Source organism: Cnephaeus nilssonii (assembly GCF_951640355.1).
Source record: "Cnephaeus nilssonii genome assembly, chromosome: 10".
NCBI classification, from domain to species: Eukaryota; Metazoa; Chordata; class Mammalia; order Chiroptera; family Vespertilionidae; genus Cnephaeus; species Cnephaeus nilssonii.
Genome location: NC_137081.1, coordinates 10,511,117 through 10,532,360, shown reverse-complemented (window position 1 = coordinate 10,532,360; position 21,244 = coordinate 10,511,117). Strand labels below are relative to the sequence as shown.

Genomic DNA, 21,244 nt, shown 5'->3' with positions numbered 1-21,244 from the left:
TTCAGCTCTCCATGTACAACGTCGGTTGTTTATGTGTTGTTATTTGTGTGTTTAATGATTAGTTATTAATATAATCTAAAGGTAATTTTGCAGGACTTGCTTTCTGAACTGGTTCTGAGATTATAAAACTCTTATTTTGACTCTGGATAAAATGAGATCCTTGCAACGGCGACATATTGAAAAACTGATGAATCTCAGGCCCATTTCAGCTGTCACTTCTTTATGGGGACCTTCCCTGATTCACAAGTGGAAGCAGTGTCTGATCTCCCACCATACTTTTCAGTGAACTTTGCTGAATCTACTTCTCACTTTTTATCCGTTGTTGTAGTTATGTAGGCCCCTTTTCACCTTCTAATTTTTAAGCTTGAGAACAAAGTCTATGTCTTTTTAAAATTTGTATCACCTACAAAGTGTGTAACTGTATGTAATATGCTTTCATTAAAAGCCTGTGTTAACTGGGTCCCGGGTCTGGATGGGGCTGCGCCCCTGGGTCTGGGGGAGGCCACGCGCCCCTGGGTCCGGGTGAGGCCATGGGCCCCTGGGTCCGGGTGTAGCTGGATCCCGGGTCCAGGTAGGGCCGTACGCCCCTGGATCTGGGTGAGGCTGGGTCATGGGTCCGGGTGAGGCCGCGCCCCTGGGTCCGGGAGAGGCCACGCGCCCGTGGGTCCGGGCGTAGCTGGATCCCGAGTTCGGGTGAGGCCGTTCGCCCCTGGATCCGGGTGAGGCTGGGTCCCGGGTCCGGGTGAGTCCATGCGCCCCTGGATCCGGGTGAGGCTGGGTCCCGGGTCCAGGTGAGGCCGCGCCCCTGGGTCCGGGAGAGGCCACGCGCCCCTGGGTTTGGGTGAGGCCATGCACCCCTGGGTTCAGGTGGGGCCACGCACCCCTGGTCCGGGTGTAGCTGGATCCCGGGTCCGGGTGAGGGGGTGCGCCCCTGGGTTCGGATGAGGCTGGGTCCCAAGTCCGGGTGAGGCTGTGCGCCCCTGGATCTGTGTGGGGCTGGGTCCCGGGTCCGGGTGAGGCCGCGCGCCCCCGGGTCTGGGCGAGGCCGTGTGCTCCTGGGTCTGGGTGAAGCTGGATCCCGGGTCCGGGTGAGGCCGTGCGCCCCTGGATCCGGGTGAGGCTGGGTCCTGGGTCCGGGTGAGGCCGTGCGCCCCTGGATCCAGGTGAGGCTGCATCCTGGGTCCGGGTGAGGCCACGCCCCTGGGTCCGGGAGAGGCCACGTGCCCCTGGGTCCAGGTGTAGCTGGATCCCGGGTCTGGGTGAGGCCGTGCGCCCCTGGATCCGGGTAAGGCTGGGTCCCGGGTCTGGGTGAAGCTGGAGGCCGCGCACCCCTGAGTCTGGGTGAAGCCGCGCCCCTGCGTCCAGTCGTGACCAAACCAGAGGGAGTGGGACCTGCATCACCACCATTTGTCCACCATCCAGAGCTGAAAAGTCAGTGCTGACATATACACATAAGGAACTGGTGGACATTGAAATTGGGTCTCAAAAGAACTGTTGGTCCAGAAAGAAACTCACTACAGACTGATTCATTTGCCTGTCAGCATAACTATTATTGCTCTTCTCACATTCGGTTCTTATAAGTATATTTCTAGTAACACATGATCTCACTCATCTAGGGGAAATGATGAACAACATAGACTGATGAACAAGAACAGACCCAGAAACGAGGAGGCATCGATCAGACTGTCGGGCCTCAGAGGGAGGGTAGGGGAGGGTGGGGGTAGGGGGGAGAGATCAACCAAAGGAATTGTGTGCATGCATACAAGCCTAACCAATGGTTAAGGACAACAGGGGGGTGGGGGCATCCGTGGGGAGTGGTGGGGGATGGGAATGGGAGGATGAGGACAAATATGTGACACCTTAATCAATAAAGAAATTAAAAAAAAAAAGCCTGTGTTAAGTTTTCTTAGCATTTACCACAAAGATCAGGTACCTGAAGCTTTAGAGCAAGGAAGGAGAAAACAAGGAAGTAACAAATGTATTTGGATATGCTGCTCTTAAGAGGATACACTCCTCTAATTTTCCTATCTGACAGTTTGTTTTTTTCTTTTTCTTTTTTTAATCCTCATTAGAGGGTATTTTTCCATTGATTTTTAGAGAGAGAGTGGAAGAGAGAGGGAAAGACAGGAAGGAACATCAATATGAAAGAAACACATTGACTGGTTGCCTCCTGCATGCATGAGCCCTGACCAGGGTCAGGGCAGGGGAAGAGCCTGCAACCAAGATAGTGCCCTTGAGTGGAATCGAACCCAGGACCCTTCAGTCTATAGGCCAATGCTCTATCCACTGAACCAAACCAGGTAGGGCTAGTTTTCTTTTTTAATATTAATTAATTTTTTTACTTTAGAGAGGAAGAAAGAGGGAGAGAGAGACAGAATCATCAATAATGAGAGAGAATCACTGATCAGCTGCCTCCTATATGCACTGTACTGGGGATGGAGCCCGCAACCCAGGCATGTGCCCTGACAAGGATCAAAGGTCGATGCTCAACCAGTGAGTCACACCAGCTGGGTGAGTCCTCGGTTTTTAATTATTTAATTTGTTTGAAGCTATCTTCTTTTAAAATTGTATATATATTTTTAAAAATTGATTTTAAGAATGGTAGTGGGAGAGAGAGAGAAGGAAGGAGAAAGAGGGGGAGAAACATCGATGTGAGGAAGAAACACTGTTTAGTTGCTTTGCACCCTGATCATGGCCTGAACCTGCAACCTGCATGTGCCCTGACCAGAACTGAACCGCCACCTTTTTGGTGTATGGGACGGTGCTCCAACCACTGAGTATAACTGGCTAGGGCGACAGTTATTACTTTTGAAAAGAAATAACTGATGATATAATTACTGGATAGTACTTGGTTTCTTGACAAATTACTCCAAATAAAATATAAGACAAAAATTGCAGTCCGGCCAGGTGGCTCAGGGGTTGAGCATCGACCTGTGAACCAGGAGGTCATGGTTAGGTTCCTGGTCAGGGCACAGGCCTGGGTTGCCGTCTCGATCTTCTGTGGGGGGTACGCAGGAGGTAGCCGATCCATAATTCTCTCTCATCATTGATGTTTCTGTCTCTCTGTCCCTCTCCCTTCCTCTCTGAGACCAATAAAAATATATATTTTTTAAAAATTGCAAAGGCCCTGGCCAGATGACTCAGCTGCTTGGAGCACTGTCCCATACACTGAAAGGATTCAGGTTTGATCACGGTCAGGGCACATACCGAGGCTGCGGGTTCGAAACCCAGTCAGGCCAATGCAGGAGGCAGCAATCAATGTTTCTCTCTCTCTAAAGCCAATAAAAATATATCCTCAGGTGAGGATTTTAAAAACAGAATTGCAAAGACACATCCATATAAAATTATTTATCTGATTGATATTATAAAAAGTATGGCAAGTGCTGGTGAGGATGTGGAGAAAGGAACCCTAGTGCACTGCTGCTGGGAATGCAGACTGTTGCAGCCACTACGGAAAACAACATGGAGTTTCCTCAAAAAATTAAATATGGAACTGCCATTTGACCTAGTGATCCCACTTCTAGGAATATATCCTAAGAAACCAGAAACACCAATCAGAAAGAATAGATGCACCCCTATGTTCACAGGAGGGCAATTTACAATAGCTAACCTCTGGAAACAGCCCACGTGCCATCAGTAGATGAGTGGATAAAAAAGCTGGGGTACATTTACACCATAGAATACCAGGCAGCAGGTCCCTCCATACTGTCTCTTACTCTTTGAGACAGCATGGAGGGACCCAGAGAGTATTATGCTAAGTGAAATAAGCCAGTCAGAGAAAGACAAGTATCACATGATCTCACTCATGTGTGGAATCTAATGAATAAAATAAATTGATGAACAATATAGATCCAGAGATATAGAAGCATAGAACAGACTGCAGAATCTCAGAGGAAGAGATCAACCAAAGAACTTTATGCATATATTGCCAAAACCGGTTTGGCTCAGTGGATAGAGCGTCGGTCTGCGGACTGAAGGGTCCCAGGTTCGATTCCGGTCAAGGGCATGTACATTGGTTGCGAACACATCCCCGGTGGGGGGTGTGCAGGAGGCAGCTGGTCGATGTTTCTCTCTCATCGATGTTTCTAGCTCTCTATCCCTCTCCCTTCCTCTCTGTGGAAATCAATAAAATATATTTAAAAAAAAAAAAAAAAAGAACTTTATGCATATATGCATACCCTGTGGACACAGACAATAGGGTGATGAAGGCCTGGGGTGGGGGGGCGTGGGCGGGAGAAGGGATGGTGGTCTACAAGGGGTCACTGGGGGGAAATGTGGGACATATGTAATACTTTCATTAATAAAGATTTGTTTTTAAAAGTTCCTTAAAACAGAGTTTTAACTGAGGACAGAGGATAACATCTGATTAGGTTGGTATTAATAAAATCCTACATAATAAAAGAGTAATATGCAAATTGACCATACCTTCGTCACACCCATAAGCCACACCCATCGGCCAATCAGGAGCAAGTATGCAAATTAACCCAACCAAGATGGCTGCAGCCACAGAAAGAGCAGGAGGCTTGGAGGAAGAGCAGGTAGCCCCAGGAAATGGAGGAAGCCAAGATTTCTGTCTGCCCTGGCCTGCCTTGGCCTCCGCTTAAGGCTACAAAGTTTCAATTATAGAACATAAATAAATCCCAACAAAAATGGTGGCAGCCACGAAGCTGGAGAGAGCAGGAGGCTTGGGTTGCTCCCGGCAATGGAGGAAGCCAAGCTTTCCACACACCCTGGCCGGCCCAGGCCTCCACTCAAGGCTACAAAGTTTCAATTAGAGAAGATAAATAAATCCCAGATACCAGGGCCTCCGCTTGGGTCGCCGAGGGGCGTGGCTGGCCTGCAAACCACCACAGGCCCCTCGCCCAGGCCGCCCCATGCCCCAAGGGAACCCCCATCCTGATCCGGGACACCCTTCAGGGCAAACCAGCTGGCCCCCACTCATGCACCAGGCCACTATCCTATCTAATCCTATATAATAAAAGTATAATATGCAAATTGACCATCACTCCAACACACTAGATGGCTGCCCCCATGTGGTCAAAGATGACTGCCCCCATGTGGACACAAGATGGCCGCCACAAGATAGCCAGCAGGGGAAGGCAGTTGGGAGGGACCAGGCCTGCAAGGGAGGGCAGTTGTTGGCGATCCGGCCAGCAGGGGAAGGTAGTTGGGAGGGACCAGACATGCAAGGGAGGGCAGTTGGGGGCAATCAAGCCTACAGGGGAGGGAAATTAGGGGTGACCAGGCTGGCAGAGGAGGGAAGTTGGGGGCGACCGGGCCTGCAGGGAAGGGCAATTTGGGGGGACCCAGGCCTGCAGGGGATAGCAGTTAAGGGAGACCAGGTCTGCAGGGGAGGGCAGTTAGGGGCAAACAGGCTGGCAGGGGAGTGGTTAGGGGGTGATCAGGCTGGCAGGCAGAAGCGGTTAGGGGCAATCAGGAAGACAGGCAGGTGAGCAGTTGGGAGCCAGCAGTCCTGGATTGTGAGAGGGGTCCCAGATTGGAGAGGGTGCACGATGGGCTGAGACACACACATCCCCAAGCACAAATTTTGTGCACCGGGCCTCTAGTATGTAATATAATTGTTAAATATCATATATAAAATATAGTGGACAAACATAAATAATAATAAATATTACAATAATTTGTTATTAAAACTCTCCCACAAAGAAAACCTGTGGCTCAGAAAGATTATTGAATTCACACATTTAAAGAAGAAATACCTGCCTTACATTAAAACCTTTCAGAAAACGAAGAAGGCATTCCTAATTTACTTTATGAGGTCAGCATATTTCTACCACTAAAAACTTACAAGATAATTGCAAGAAAATCAAACTATACACCAATATTTCTTATAAACATAGATACAAAATTCCTAACAAAATGTAATAGAATCTAGCAGTGATTATTACATGATGACTATTTGGGTTTATACCAGACAAGGAAGATATTTTTAAATTTAAAAATCAATCATTATAATTCACCATGGTAACAGAATAGAGGGGAATAATCATATTTTATCTCTATAGGTAGAAATAAAACATTGGAAACACTGAGCACCTTCTCATGTCAAAATCTTCCAGTAAACTAGGAATGAAAGGGCACCTTCTCAATTTCATAAAGGGGAAAAAAAAACAACCAGCTAACATCCTACTAAATGGTGACATTTTTGGCTTCTCGTCTAAGGCCATTTGTATTCATCATAGTAGTGAATGGCCCAATCTTATTAATTAAGAATTAATATGACAAAATAAGAAATTAAAGCCATAAGATTATAAACCAAAAAGCTTAACCATCTTCATTTGTAGAGGACATGACAGTCTATATAACAGAGAACACTTACTCCTATCCTATATGCTCTTTCATCAGTTCAGAGTCTGCATAGTTAGTACAGTTTGCAAAGTTTGTTGGAGAACCTAATTAGCAATGTAATAAACTAATCCAAAACAAAGAACTATTTTTGTTTTATCTACATCTTAAAATAAATATAAATAAGCAGCAAAACCAAACAAAGTCAAATACTTAGTGGATACAACTACATATAGTTCTATTTAGATCTATAGAAGTCAATCAGGGGAAACTGAATTTTTGCAGAAAAAAATGTCTAAAAAAGATAACTTTCAAAAGCAAACCTTTTACAGGTAAAATTCAAGATTTGATTTGCCAATTAGTTTTTACCGTGTATAATTTTTATATGAATAAGAACTGATCTGTCTGAAAATACTTTAATTAAAATATAATGCAAGTTGGATCAGTAGAAATTATGTAATTAAAATTATGGGGTTTTAGAATAATGAAATTAAATTGTTCACAGGAATTTACTTGGTATAATTTCTTTTTTAAAAAAATGTTTTATTTATTTATTTATTTATTTATTTTGGTGTTCACTTGTTTTGTTTTGTTTTTGTTTTTTTTTTTCCCATACAATTTCTTATACATACTTAAATTTGGAGATTAGAGGAGATAACTAACAAAAACGGGAGAAATTAAGAGTTTCATGTTACAGTGCAATATAGAGATTTCATGTGAGGCTGTCTGTAACTATGGGGAACATACATGGGGTAAGTACACCAGAGTCAAGTTTCCCACATCAATAGTTTACTTGCAAGGTACCAGACTGAGTGTGCCTTATCTTCTCAAAGTGGTGGGTTAGGGTAACGGTCCCAACAGATGAACAGCTGTTACTGCAGGTGAACAGCGGCACATCAGGCAAAGGGTGTTTTGTTTTGTTTTGTTTTTAACTCACTGTCCTTATTTTTTTTACATATATTTTTATTGGCTGAAACCGGTTTGGCTCAGTGGATAGAGCGTCGGTCTGCGGACTGAAGGGTCCCAGGTTCGATTCCAGTCAAGGGCATGTACCTTGGTTGTGGGCACATCCCCAGTAGGGGGTGTGCAGGAGGCAGCTGGTCGATGTTTCTCTCTCATCGATGTTTCTAGCTCTCTATCCCTCTCCCTTCCTCTCTGTAAAAATCAATAAAATATATTTTATATCTATATATCTATATCTATATCTATATCTATATCTATATCTATATCTATATCTATATCTATATCTATATCTATATCTATATCTATATAGATATTATTGATTTCAGAGAGAGGGAGAGATAGAAACATTGATGAGAGAGAATCATTGACTGGCTGTCTCCTGCAAACCCCACACTGGGATCCAGCCTGCAACCTGGGCATGTGCCCTGACTGAAAACGAACCCGACCTCCTGGTTCATAGGTCGATGCTCAACCACTGAGCCACACCAGCTGGGCAGACATTGGTCTTTAATATCGAATAGAGTGAAGGGGAGAAACAGAGTTTCACAGGAATTTCTCTTTAGACAGCATGAAAGAGCTGTAACTTGATGCTTGTGAATGTCTGTATTTGAATATGCGTCTGTATATGAATAACTGGGAGTTAAACAGTTACTGAACAGACCGGCCTATGGAAGATTTCCTATGAAAAATAATTGGTTTTGTGTATATATTATATTTTATATGTTTATTCATAAAGACCTGCTTGTAATAAAGGTAACATTTTTAAAAAAGCTGCTAGTATCAGTCACCTCTTCTGTCCTGCCTCACATTTTCTCAGTCCATTCCCCCTCAACCCTCGCCCCTGGCAACTGCAAGGCAACAGCCCTGAACTTGAGCTGCACTGGAGTCTTGTGCATTGTGTCCTAAGGTTTTTACATGACGTGGTCGGACACCTGTGAGAAGGGATTATCAGGTGTGGGTGCTCAAAACGGCAGATGTGGGGCATTAACACCTCAAGGACAGTCCTTGACTTTGTGGAGTGTGGATCATAGAACATTTTTGTGCGTGTATACTGATAACATACACATTCATTTCTCATAGGAATATACATAGAAATGGAATTGCTGGGTCACAGGAGGGACATGTTTTTACACTTAATAGAAACAGGTTTTCACCATGCTTATAGCAGTCTCCCTTTCATCTTCTCCACACACTCACTCATATTTGAGACTAGAGGCCCGATGCACGAAATTAGCCTAAGAGTAGGCCTTCCTCCCCCAGGTGGCCAGCACCAGCTTCCCTCTGGCACCTGAGACCTGGGCTTCCCTCACAGCCCTGGCTTCGTCCAGAAGGACATCTGGTCTAATTAGCATATTACACTTTTATTATTATTAACCCCTTTAATTTTAGCCATTCTTATGTGGGTATTTATGGTTATCTAAATGTTTATGGTTTGTATTTTCCTGTTGACTAATGGTACTTAACGTATGCCATTAGCCATTTAGATACACTCTTTTGTGAAGGACCAGTTTAAATTTTTAGCTATTTGTGTGTGCGTGTGTGTTTGAGTGTGTGTGTGTTTGTGTGTGTGTGTGTGGTGAAGAAGGACATCAGTCTTTTTCTTACTGATTTGAAGTTCTATATAATGTCTGTGTACTAGTTCTTTGCTGAATATACGTATTGTGAATATTTTCTACCATTCTTTGGTTTACATTTTATTCTCTTAAACTTTATTGTGATGGAAAGAATTTTTAATGGGATACAATGATTAATATTGTTCTTTATAATGATTGTTATTTACTCCTGTAAATTATTTACTCCTTCTCCAAGGTCATGAGATAGTCTCCTTAAACTGTGGTGCTCAAATGTGAGTAGAAATCAGCATCATCATGGAGCTGTTTTTTCTTTTTTTTTATTCTTTAAAAAGAAATGTTTTTACATTCCTCCAGAATGTCTAGTTCTTTAGGTCAGCAAAGAGGCCTAAGAATTTGCATTTTTTTACAACTTTCAGATGCTGCTGATTATGGTGGTCTGAGGATCACACTTTGAAAACCACTTTATTTTTGAGAAGCTTGATTTTTACATTTAGATATACAATAAGCCTGGACTTGATTTTTGTGTGTGCAATGAAATGGGGATAAAGTTAATTTTTTCCATGTTAGTCAATTGACTAATAACAATGATATGCGGCACCAATTATGTTGTAATTTAAGTGCCTATATGTATACTGACCTGTTGCTGAACTCCTTATTTTGTTCCAATCTTCTGTGAGTCTATCCTTGTGCCAATGGAATGTAATAGAGTAATCTTAATTACTTTAGATTTAATAAATCTTGATAACCACTACTCTTCCTACTATGTTGTTGTTTTTCTTCAAGTGTATCTTGTAAAAGAAGAGTAAATTGTAAGAAAACAATATAGAAGTACAGGCTTTTTGGAAGCTAAGTGTTACTCACTGTCTCTGAAGTCTAAATATCTGTGAGACACCTCTGTTAAAAAGAAAACACACTTGCAAGTCAAGAGGATTTTGAAAAGTAAAGAAGATTTTGAAAAGTGAAACCATCCCGTGTATGGGCTGAATTTGTTCTTCCTAAAACTTAATCCTGAAGTCCTAACCCCAGGATCTCAGAATGGGACTGTGTTTTGACAAAAGGCCTTTATGGAGATCATTCAGTTAACACCGGGCCTTCATGATGAGCCCCAATCCATTCTGAATGCTATCCTTCTGAGAACACATTGGACACACAGACACCAGGACCAGGGATGGGTGTGCACAGCGGAACGGTGATGGGAGCACACAGCAAGGACATGGCCGTCCAAAAGCCAAAGAGAGCGGCCTCAGGAGAAACAAACCTGCTGACACCTTGACCTTAAACTCTGTCCCCTCAGACTCTCAGGAATACGTTTGTGGTGTTTGAGTTGCTCAGTCTGTGAGTAGCTATGGCAACCCTCGCAAACCAGCACCTCTGGTGTTGGCAAAGTTTTCTTCGAGATGATGAGTCATTAAGCAAAGTGGGAACAAGTGTGTACCCGGCATTGCAGGATATTAACTAAATATTTAGGCGGCATTTTCAGAACAGTTTAGGGAAATATCAAAATCGGCTTAAAAACATGTAACAAAGAGTATTTCCACCTACTTTCTATCCTCTCTAATAAAATGGTAATATGCAAATTAACCATCACTCTGCTACATAAGCCACGCCCACCAGCCAAGCCACGCCCACCAGCCAATCAGGGCGGGTATGCAAATTAACCCCAATCCAAGATGGCTACAGCCACAGTGAGCAAGTTTTCCCAGGTAACAGAGCAAGCCAAGCTTTCCATAGCCGTTGCAGGCCTAAGCCTCCACTCAAGCTACAAAGTTTCAATTATAGAAGGTAAACAAATTCAAACAAATGGCGGCAGAATGGAGCTTGAGAGAGCAGGCCAGGGTTGCCGCCGGCAACAGGGGAAGCAAAGCTTTCGCACACCCTGGCTGGGCTCACCCGCTTAAGGCTACAAAGTTTCAATTGTAGAAGGTGAATTAACTGCCACAGAGATGGCTGCCACCCCGGAGGGAACAGCAGGCTTGGCTCCGCCCCAGGCTACAAAGTTTCAATTGTAGAAGGAAAATAAATTCCAGACACCAGGCCTCCTCTTGGGTTGCCAGGGGGCGTGGCCGGCCTGCAAACCACCACAGGCCCCTCGCTCAGGCCGCTCCATGCCCCAAGGGAACCCCACCCTGATCCGGGACACCCTTCAGGGCAAACCAGCTGGCCCCCACCCCTGTACCAGGCCTCTATCCTATCTAATAAAAGAGTAATATACAGATTGGTCATCACTGCAACACACAATATAGCTGCCCCCATGTGGTCAAAGATCCTGCCCCCATGTGGACACAAGATGGCCACCACAAGATGGCCAGCAGGAGAGGGCAGTTGGGAGGCACCCGGCCTGCAAGGGAGGGCAGTTGTGAGGGACCAGGCCTGCAAGGGAGGGCAGTTGAGAGGGAACAGGCTTGCAAGGGAGGGCAGTTGGAGGTGATCAACCCTGCAGGAGAGGGCAGTTAGGGGTGACCAGGCCGGCAGAGGAGGGAAGTTGGGGGCAAACAGGCTGGCAGGGGAGCAGTTAAGCATCAACCAGGCTGGCAGCGGAGTGGTTAGGGGGTGATCAGGCTGGCAGGCAGAAGCGGTTAGGGGCAATCAGGAAGGCAGGCAGGCAAGCAGTTAGGAGCCAGCAGTCCTGGATTGTGAGAGGGATGTCCGACTGCCCGTTTAGGCCCGGTGGGATTGGGCCTAAACGGGCAGTCGGACATCCCTCCAGGAGTCCCAGATTGGAGAGGGTACAGGCTGGGCTGAGGGACAACCCCCCGCCGTGCACGAATTTCATGCACCGGGCTTCTAGTCTGATAATAAGAGCCTTGACAAAATAAATTAGAAAAAGAAAAAATTTTAAATGCAATCTCCCAAAAGAGGTACCTGACAGGTATGTGAATTTTTATCACTCTGTAGTGATTGCTAGAACAGGTGAGCTCTATTAAGCAGTATAACCAATAAATGTTCATGGACCAAGAATTCTCATCCGTTTTTAATTGAGGAGTTAGGTGTTGTGTATTGTTGCTTGTTGTATAGGTTTAGTTCTAATACTTTAGGTATCTTTACAAATTAAGAAACAGGTGAAATATTTTCATGGATATACGGGTCTCACTGCCCAGGTCTGACATAATCATTGTAGCCAATATTCTGGTGCTCAGATTGAGCAAAGCCACATAAGTAGTGCAAATATACACTGAGTGGCCAGATTATTATGACCACCTGACATTTGTAGGCAAATTTGCTATAATTTCGCACTGAATTTGCTAGAGGGCCAGACCATTATAAATAGGGAAGCAGATTGTTTACCACGACAGTAAAAGTAATTTTTTTCTGAAGATAAGGGTAAACAAGGCGATTTAACAGCCTTTAACGTGGGATGATTGTTGGTGCTCTGAGCCATGGAGTATCAACAAAAAGGCTGCATTCATTAAATGTTCAAGAGCATCTGTTGTTACAGTGTTTAAAGCAGGAGTCCTCAAACTTTTTAAACAGGAGGCCAGTTCACTTTCCCTCAGACCATTGGAGGGCCAAACTATAGTTTTAAAAAAACTATGAACAAATTCCTATGCACACTGTACATATCTTATTTTGAAGTAAAAAAAAACAAAACGGCAAAAACACCCGCATGTGGCCCGAGGGCCGTAGTTTGAGGACGCATGGTTTAAAGACTGGACTGTCAGCCGAAAATCTGGGTCTAAACATTCGAATTGTGGCCATCAGCGATTAGTCAATGTTAGGTCAGAACAGAGAGTGGCAAGACTGGTACAAGACAACAGAAGGGCAAGAGTGCATCAAAGTACTGCAGATCTTAATCAGGGATCCTCTCAAATGATCTCTGAAAGCACAATAATAATCTGGCCACTCAGTGTATAGTAGATAAAACAGATTTTAAAAAAAATATGTTTTCACTGACTGTTTTAGAGAGAGAGGAAGGGAGGGGAGAGCAAGATAGAAACATCAATGATAGAGAATTTGATCAACAGCCTCCTGCAGTCCTTCGAATGGGGACTGAGACTGTAACGTGGACATGTGCCCCGACCAGGAATTGAACCTGGGACCTCTAGGTTCATGGGTCGGTGCTCAAACACCCAGCAACACTGGCTGGAAAGAGAAAACATTTGAGACTCATTCCGTCCCTGTACTTTCCCTCACATGAGAATTATCACAGTCTTCCCAAGTTATGTTTTATTCCAGAAATAAAATCTATAACTGTGATTTACATATAACACACAGGAATTTAAGGGTCAGGCAATAAAACAGTGCTTTAGCGTTGAAAGTGAGTGAGGAAGGAGACTGAGATGATAGAGATGATATTGAATGGACAGGGACTATGAGAGAATGGAGAGGAGGCTGGGACTGTGCTGGAGGCTAAATGGAGAATGCCTGCTAAGACATGCAGAAGGAGAAACAAGGAAGGACCAGGATATGGAACCAAGTCCAGGGCCCATCAACAGAGGAGTGGATGAGAAAGTGGTAGTACAGGTATACAGTGGAATATTACTCAGCCATGAAAAAGAACAAAATCTTACCATTTGTGACAGCATGGGTGGGTCTAGAAGGTATTATGCTAAGTGAAATAAGCCAGTCAGAGAAAAATAAATGCCACATGACTTCACTTATCCATGGAATCTAAAGAACAAAATTGAAACAAACTCATAGATACAGGGAACAGACTGACAGTTGCCAGAGGAGAGGAGGACTGGATGAGTGGGGGAAAAAAGTAGAGAGATTAAGAAATAAAATTGATCCCAGCTGGTGAGGCTCATTGATTGAGGAAGGACCTATTAACCAGGAGGTCATGGTTCGATTACGGTTAGGGCACATCCTGGGGTTGTGGTCTCGCTCCCCAGTGTGGGGCATGCAGGAGGCAGCCGATCCATGATTCTCTCACATCATTGATGTTTCTATCTTTCTCTCCATCTCCCTACCTCACTGAAATCAATCAATATATATATATATTTTAAAAAGAAGTAAAATTGACAGTTACAAAATAGTCACAGGGATGTAAAGCACAACACAGGGAATATAGTTAATAATACTGTAGCAACTATATAAGGTGCCAGGTGGATACTGAAAATACTTAGGGAACACTTTGTGAGGACATAATTGTCTCATCACTATGCTGTACACCTGAAACTAATACTAATAAATAGAAACACCTCATAAAGATATGATGGTCTTACCACTATGTTATACACCTAAAACTAATACTAAATAATATTTGACATAAACTAATTGAAAAGTAACGTTTTAAAAAATGAGGGAAAAGCAAAATGAGGAGGAGAAGCACATCAATGGTTAGAAATGGGAGCCCAGTAGGACGCACAGAATGCTAGAGGGAAAGCTGACAAGATTAGAAAACATTTACTTCTTTGAACCCAGTTATTTTACAGATAAGAAAACTGAGGCCAGAATGCTGATGTGCTTTTTCCAATTCACTGCATCCAGCAGGTGTCTCATCCAGGAATGTATCTTAACTCTCAGTCCTAAGATCCTTTTAGGGCAAGAGACTTGCTGTGAAAGGCAAGAAGCACTCACATCAGATACACAGAGAGGCTGGAAGACAGAAACAGGATAGAAAAACGTGAAGCCAAGCGGGAAGGAAAGGAAGAAGCCCAGTAAAAGGCACAGGCCTGTAAGGGGCAGTGGATTTCTCTAGCAGGGAAGTTGAGGTTACTGCTGCCGGGGAGTGTGAATTCAGATGAGTGTGGGAGACTGTGTGGGAGGGGAGGTCCGGTCTGGGTTCTGAGGAAAGCTTTAGAGGACAGAGAAATTCCAGAGCTCTGGTGGTGTTTGAGGAAGCACCAGGTCACAGCTGTTAGAACATGAGCATGCCTGTAGCCTGAGCACCAATCCAGGCGTCCTCAAACTATGGCCCGCGGGCCACATGAGGGTGTTTTTGCCATTTTGTTTTCTTACTTCAAAATAAGATATGTGCAGTGTGCATAGGAATTTGTTCATAGTTTTTTTAAACTATAGTCCGGTCCTCCAACGGTCTGAGGGACAGTGAACTGGCCCCTGTTTAAAAAGTTTGAGGACCCCTGCACCAGTGGATCAAGAGGAGGGATTTCCAGGGAGGTGAGAGGGCACAGGGGAACATGGGCGTCCTGCCCTGGCCAGTGTGGCTCAGTTCATGGAGTGCAGTCCCCAGCACCAAACAGGGGGGCGGGACAGTTAACAAGATGATGTGCTCCGTGAGGTGGTCACACCTGAGAGGGGCTGGAAAAGAGTACCTCTGACATTTCAGAGGTGTGTTAACCCAGATGCACAAGAACAACGCACAGAGCTTGCTTAAGGCCAAGATACACCTTTAGACCTGGAGCATGACTGCCCATTGGGACCTGCCTAGTTAGCAAGTTAGGATCAGGCCACCCTGTGAGGTTACTTTCTGTCACTGAACTTGTCAGATTGACCACATGGCACTTTCTAAAACTGAGGTATGAGAGGCAAGTCTGAGGTAAAGATGAGGTAGGGAAGCGAGGGGCTTCAAAAGCTTGGTAATAAGAGGTATGCAGTAACTAGTAGTCTGCCCTGCCATGTAGATTGGTTTAAAAATGTTTCTGCTGAAAGCTTATTATGGGCAAGTCCCCTCATTTAAATTCTTTAAGGGAGAAGTAAAAGTTTATCATAAGCCTGCAGGGTCTTAATTGTCTTTGGCTCAACATAATTCAAACGCTAAGGCTCAAAATAAGACAAATGCTAAAGTGGCCCATTCTGGGGAGGCCTTTTCTGAACCCCTACAATAGCTATGGAGCAATTTAGCTTATCAGCTTCTTAGCACCAATAGAAGTTTTTGTGTGTTTGTGGGGTTTTTTTGTACGCATGCAATTATCCCATTCTTTTCTCCTAAAATTCCCTTCCTCTCACCCTGTAATCAGAACACAATGTGGTTTCTGCTTGAATCTGTGCTTCCCAAATTGCAATACAAATAAACCCTTATTGCTTCGAGTTTTGGCTTTTTAATTTTAGGTTAATATAATCTTAACATTTTTCCAAAGTATTTTAAGAATTAGGCTTAGATAATTTGTTTACTTGTATACAAATAAATAACAAAATGGCCAGAGCACATTTATCTAGAAGTTCCAAAGGAAAACAACATTTTAAGAGCCTTTTGAACACAATAAGCATGAAAGAGCAGGGTCAGCATGGCCAGCAAATACCCGTGTATGATCAAATAAGCTGGAAGATCCCAGCAGGGCCAATAAGAAGGAAAACTTGGATAAAGAACTCCAGAATATTCTATTAATTTAATTTCCCACAAATTATCACTGTTTTTTAAAACTTATAATAGGAGATTTACAGCATACCCCTCTGTGTAAACTTCATGCTTCTTAGCATATATTTTAATCCTAAATAAAACTGTGTAAGTTTCTCATTTCACCAATTAGAAATACAAGCAAAAATTTCTGATACCTTAAACAATAATGTTAAAAATCTGTGTAATGAAAAAAATAATTGGATGCCTGAACCCAATTATTCAATCATTCAAACTTACTCATTGAGCACCTTGCCCGGAGGCATTCTGCTAGAGTTGGGGATCCAGTACAGCAGAGGTATACGGACCTAACACCCTGAGCAAATCAATGGAGCCAAGATTCTGACTGGGCAACGTCAGTTAACGGCTGGGACTTTGTTTCAAGAAGGCTTGTTTTCTCTAGTCTGTACATTATAATAAAACCCGGCACACCAAGGCTTATAGTCCTCAGTTTGTGTGCTTCCTTCTTAAGTAGAATAAAAGCTCCTGAATAAAGAGATTTCCTTATAGACCACTAGATATTCACGAGTGTCGTAAGATGCTTGTATGCAGGCAGGTGCTGAGTGACTCTTGGGTAAATGAATATATGTCACTGCAAGTCAAACAGAGATTTTTATGTTTCCAGGTTCCTGTGGTCTCTGTGATGGCTACTGGTTCTTCCCTAAGGATAATGGAGTAGTAGTTTATACTGTTACACAGGGCAACCATAGGAGATTCTGAAAATCAAATAAAGCAGCCAGTGAGATGTCAGAGACATGACACAATGGGGTGGCGCTTAGACAGAAGAAGAGACTATTTGAAGAAAAACTATTGGCACGAAAAGTTCAGACTGACAGGGAAGAGCAGGGACAACAAAACATCAGGTAGGAATTGGAAAACCATTTTTTTTATGCTTTCACTAGCATTCCTGTTGCAGGAAGAATCCTGCAATAGGGTTTCCTGCTGCACTCTACCCCGCCCCGCCTGCTCTCCTCCCTTCTCCCCCGCCCCGCCTTCTCCGCCAGCCCCCCTGCTTTTCTCCCTTCTCCGCCAGCCCGCCCGCTCTCCTTCCTTCTCCCCCGGCCCCGCCTCCGCTCCTCCCTTCTCCTCTCCCTGGCTTGCTTGCTTCTCTGTAGCTTTGCTCCCTTCTGCAGCTCTTCGCTTCTTTCTACGCTGTCTTGATATGCAAATTAACCGCCATCTTGGTTGGGGTAATTTGCATAGTCATCCTGATTGGCTGGTGGGCATGGCAAAGGTGCAGTCAATTTGCATATTTGTCTATTATTAGGTTGGATTGTCTGAGTGAGAAGGAAATATCTCCAGAGGTAATATGAGTTTTCAATGCCACATAAGACTTATTTCATAGAGGCTGAATTAGAGAAAGATGAACAGAATGAAGGCTGAACAAGGAAGATGCTGAAAGCCAGGTAAGAGTCAGAAGTGGAGGAGAAATGAGAGGCTGAATTGGTGTCTAGAATTTAGGGAAGGACACTGGGTGAAGTATGGTAGCAACCATACTTAGGTAAAAACTGCTGTTTGAATTTTAACCCTGCTATTCTGGCTTCTGCACGCACTTGCTTGCTTGGACAATAGGGTGGTTACCTCAGCTTCCAGACTGAGACCTGGAGACTCACAGAGGTAATGTTCCTGAGCCTGTGGACCAGGACTACAGGAGATTGATTCCACTGACTCAGTAGCTCTAGGAGTAGAAACTGTAGATAACCTTTAGAGATTACCGAGTCCGCTTGGTTCTGTTCTGTGAAAACCTGCTTTCCCAAGACAGGGCCACATTCCAATAATGTCCAGCAGGAGGTGGCTGGGAGCGGCCCTGCGGGCTGTTCCCAGCCTTTAGAATTTAGAATTTAGAACAAAGGAAAATTTTTGTCGTTTGGACCTTTAAAAAGTCTGGCTAGACCTGAAACGGCGCGGTCGTGAGGGTGGCCACCTGCGTGTGGTGCTCTCGCGGCCGTCCTGGCCAGTTCAAGAAATCCTTGCCTGCTTTTTTTAATCAATCAGCAGCCTCCGGTGGTCTTATTCTGACTCCAGGGTTCGACCCACAACACTGGGTTTTTGTTTTCTTTGGTCTGTTGTTAGACGAAGAAAGACAGAACAGAGGTAGTGTGGAGTAGTTTTATTTAAAACAGAAGCCAAAGACAAACTGTCCTGAGAAAGAAATAACATCTGTAAAGGAAATGCTGTTTCTGCAAATTCCATTGCTAGCTGTTCTCCTCGCACCAGGTGACAATAAAGATGGTAAGAACTCTGGCCACTGTCCTGTTGGGTACAAATGGGTGTGTGTGTGTGTGTGTGTGTGTGTGTGTGTGTGTGTGTGTGTGTTTCTGTGTGGGGTGGCGTCCTCAGAACACACCTGGAGAGGAGAATGTCAGCACAGACCTGAGTATCCCGTACTCTGGGACCCTGTGCCCTTCTGAAGGTTGTTTGTAAAGCATGGGGCCCTGGGCAGCTGAATGCTGCTGAGGTAGCCATGGCTTCCCTTATGTCCAGATTCTGAGTGTTTCCTTCCTGGCACCTTTCTTCATTCTCTCTCCTTCCCGATGCCTTTTCTTCTCCTCATTCTATCTGTTCTGTTGCCACAGCCTTCCAGGAGGAGATCTCCTTCAAAATGATCCACAGCTCATCCTTCTACAACCGTTCCTGCGTGAAAAGTCGGAGCTCTGCTTGGGTGGGTGACTTGCAGACTCTTAGGGTGGACAACTCTGGCAGTATTGTTTTCCTGCGGCCTTGGTCCACGGGCAACTTGACCCAGAAAGAGATAAAAGAGCTGGAGGAGTACCACCACGCGCTCTCCATTGAAATGCCGAACGAACTTCATAGACATGCCCGTCAATGGCAGCTTAAATGTAAGTTCAATTCCCAAAATGGGAGGTGCAATGTGCTGGGTGAGGGGTGTCTTAATGAATTCCTTAACCCAGTTTCCCCCCACATTCAATCTCTTCAGCATTCTCTGCCTGTACAGTTATTGTAACCTATTGCATTTCATTCAACCTGGGTTATTATAATCACGACTCTCACACTACCTGCTTCCTTATTCTCTTGCTCTCACCATTTATGTCACCTTCTTTCAACAATTTGCTCACTTCTATTTCCAAAAAAATAAGTCATTCATTTTTTTCCTTCCACTTTCTACCACCACCGATTACAATTTCTGATCAAACCAAACTTTGTTCCATTACCTCAAATCGCCCAAACTACTTTTATTTCCTTTTTTTGCTTCCACTAATTTCATCTTTTCTCCCTCTTTCCTTTAACTTACAATCCTTCTCCCCTAGATCCCTTTGAGGTACAGGCAACAGGAGGCTGTGAACTGCACCCTGGGGGAGCCATAGTAGCCTTCTATCAATTTGCTTATCAAGGATCAGAGCTCCTGCACTTCCAGAACACTTCCTGGTTGCCATCTGTAAAGGATGAAATTACAGCTCAGCCTATGAGCAGAGTATTCAGTCAGTACCATGTAGCCAACAAAATAACACAGAGGATGCTCAGTGACACCTGCCCACGCTTACTCTTGAGTATCCTTGATGCAGGGAAGGCAGATCTCCAGAGAGAAGGTCAGTCCCATATCCTTCCTCTAAGCATTTTCTATTCTAAAATTGTATCTTCACACCATCCCTTTAAATTGAGGATAAGGGGACAGGAGAGAGAATGATAATGCGTGAATTCCCAGCATGGGATAGATGTGTCCATTTACACTGATGTGAAGATATGAACCTCCAAGTCTGTGTTAGTCCTTATCTGAGTATCTTTCCTGTCCTCTGCAGTAAAACCAGAGGCCTGGCTGTCCACTGGCCCCAATCCCGGTCCTGACCGTCAGATGCTGGTTTGCCATGTCTCTGGCTTCCATCCAAAGCCAATTTGGGTAAAGTGGATGCGAGGTGAACAGGTACAGCAGGGCAAACAACAGAGTGGTATCTTGCCCAATGCTGATGGGACATGGTACCTTCAGGTTTTCTTGGAGGTGGAAGCCACTGAGACATCTGGCCTATATTGCCGCGTGAGACATAGCAGCCTAGGAGGCCAGGACATCATCCTCTACTTGGGTAAGAAGAACCTGGGGCCCACACTGGGAATGGGAGTGGATGGTCCACAAGCAGAGCAGGAGAGCCAAGTAGAACATTTGGGACTTATGGCCTCCAAACCCCAAAATGAAGAGAATTAATCCAATAAATAGAAGAGTTGAAAATGAGAGACCGGAGGAAGTAGGAAGATGTTGAGGGTTAGATGAAAGATTCAACTCTGAATGGGGAGGAGAGAGGAAACAAGAACAAAGATTAGTGAGGCGAACACTCTAATAAAGAAGGCCGACCAGGGAAATGCAGTAAACGGGGTGGGTTTGAAATGACACCTGTGTGCACCCAAACCCACAGAACGTCACCGTAGCTCCAGGGGCTGGATCATCGTGGCAGTGATGGTGCCCCTCGTGCTCCTGACAGCTCTTGCATTTGGGCTTAGGAAGCGCTGGTGAGTTTTTGTGCCCCCCTTTCCTGTTCTTTCACCCCCTCCCTGTCTTCCCACCTTTCTTTCTCCCTCTCTCTCTCTCTTTCTCTCTTAGTTCTTCTTTCCTCAGCCCCTTCCTTTTACTTTCAGTTCTCACCTCCACCTCATGCAGAGTGACTTTCCTCTCTCTTCTTATCAGGTCACACTGTGAGCCTCCTGCCACTCTTCTTCCTTTGGAGTGAGATGCCAGCAGCCCTGGGGTTCCACACATATTTAAACGCAGCGTGGCGATAATGTCCGATCAGCTCTCCATGTACAACTTAGGTTGTTTATGTGTTGTTATTTGTGTGTTTAATGATTAGTTATTAATATAAGCTAAAGGTAATCTTGCAGGACTTGCTTTCTGACCTGGTTCTGAGATTATAAAACTCTTATTTTAACTCTGGATAAATGAGACCCTAGCAACCTGTACATATTGAAAAACTGATGAATCTCAGGCCCATTTCACATGTCACTTCTTTATGGGGGCCTTCCCTGATTCACAAGTGGAAACAGCACCTGAACTCCCACACACTTTTCAGTGAACTTTGCTTAATCTACTTCTCACTTTTTATCCGTTGTTGCAGTTATGTAGGCCCCTTTTCACCTTCTAATTTTTAAGCTTGAGAGCAACGTCTATGTCTTTTTAAATTCTACGAAGTGTGCAACTGTATGTAGTATGCTTTCAATAAAA

General features: G+C 44.4%; 1 protein-coding gene across 1 annotated transcript; it reads left to right on the top strand.

Annotated features, from left to right (window-relative positions):
• The first annotated feature begins 18,105 nt into the window (after positions 1-18,105).
• LOC307106529 (T-cell surface glycoprotein CD1a-like) lies at positions 18,106-21,244 on the top strand. The gene is made up of 6 exons (XM_079783094.1): positions 18,106-18,309; positions 18,654-18,917; positions 19,347-19,625; positions 19,836-20,114; positions 20,442-20,535; positions 20,711-21,244. Exons 1-6 carry the CDS (start codon positions 18,249-18,251, stop codon positions 20,751-20,753), a joined length of 1,020 nt encoding a protein of 339 aa, XP_079639220.1. The 5' UTR covers positions 18,106-18,248; the 3' UTR covers positions 20,754-21,244.

Coding starts and splice junctions, on each gene's coding strand:
- LOC307106529 (XM_079783094.1), top strand. CDS start 18,249: ATGCTGTTTCTGCAAATTCCATTGCTAGCTGTTCTCCTCGCACCAGGT. Junction 18,918..19,346: donor CCGTCAATGGCAGCTTAAAT/GTAAGTTCAATT, acceptor CTTCTCCCCTAG/ATCCCTTTGAGGTACAGGCA. Junction 19,626..19,835: donor GGCAGATCTCCAGAGAGAAG/GTCAGTCCCATA, acceptor TGTCCTCTGCAG/TAAAACCAGAGGCCTGGCTG.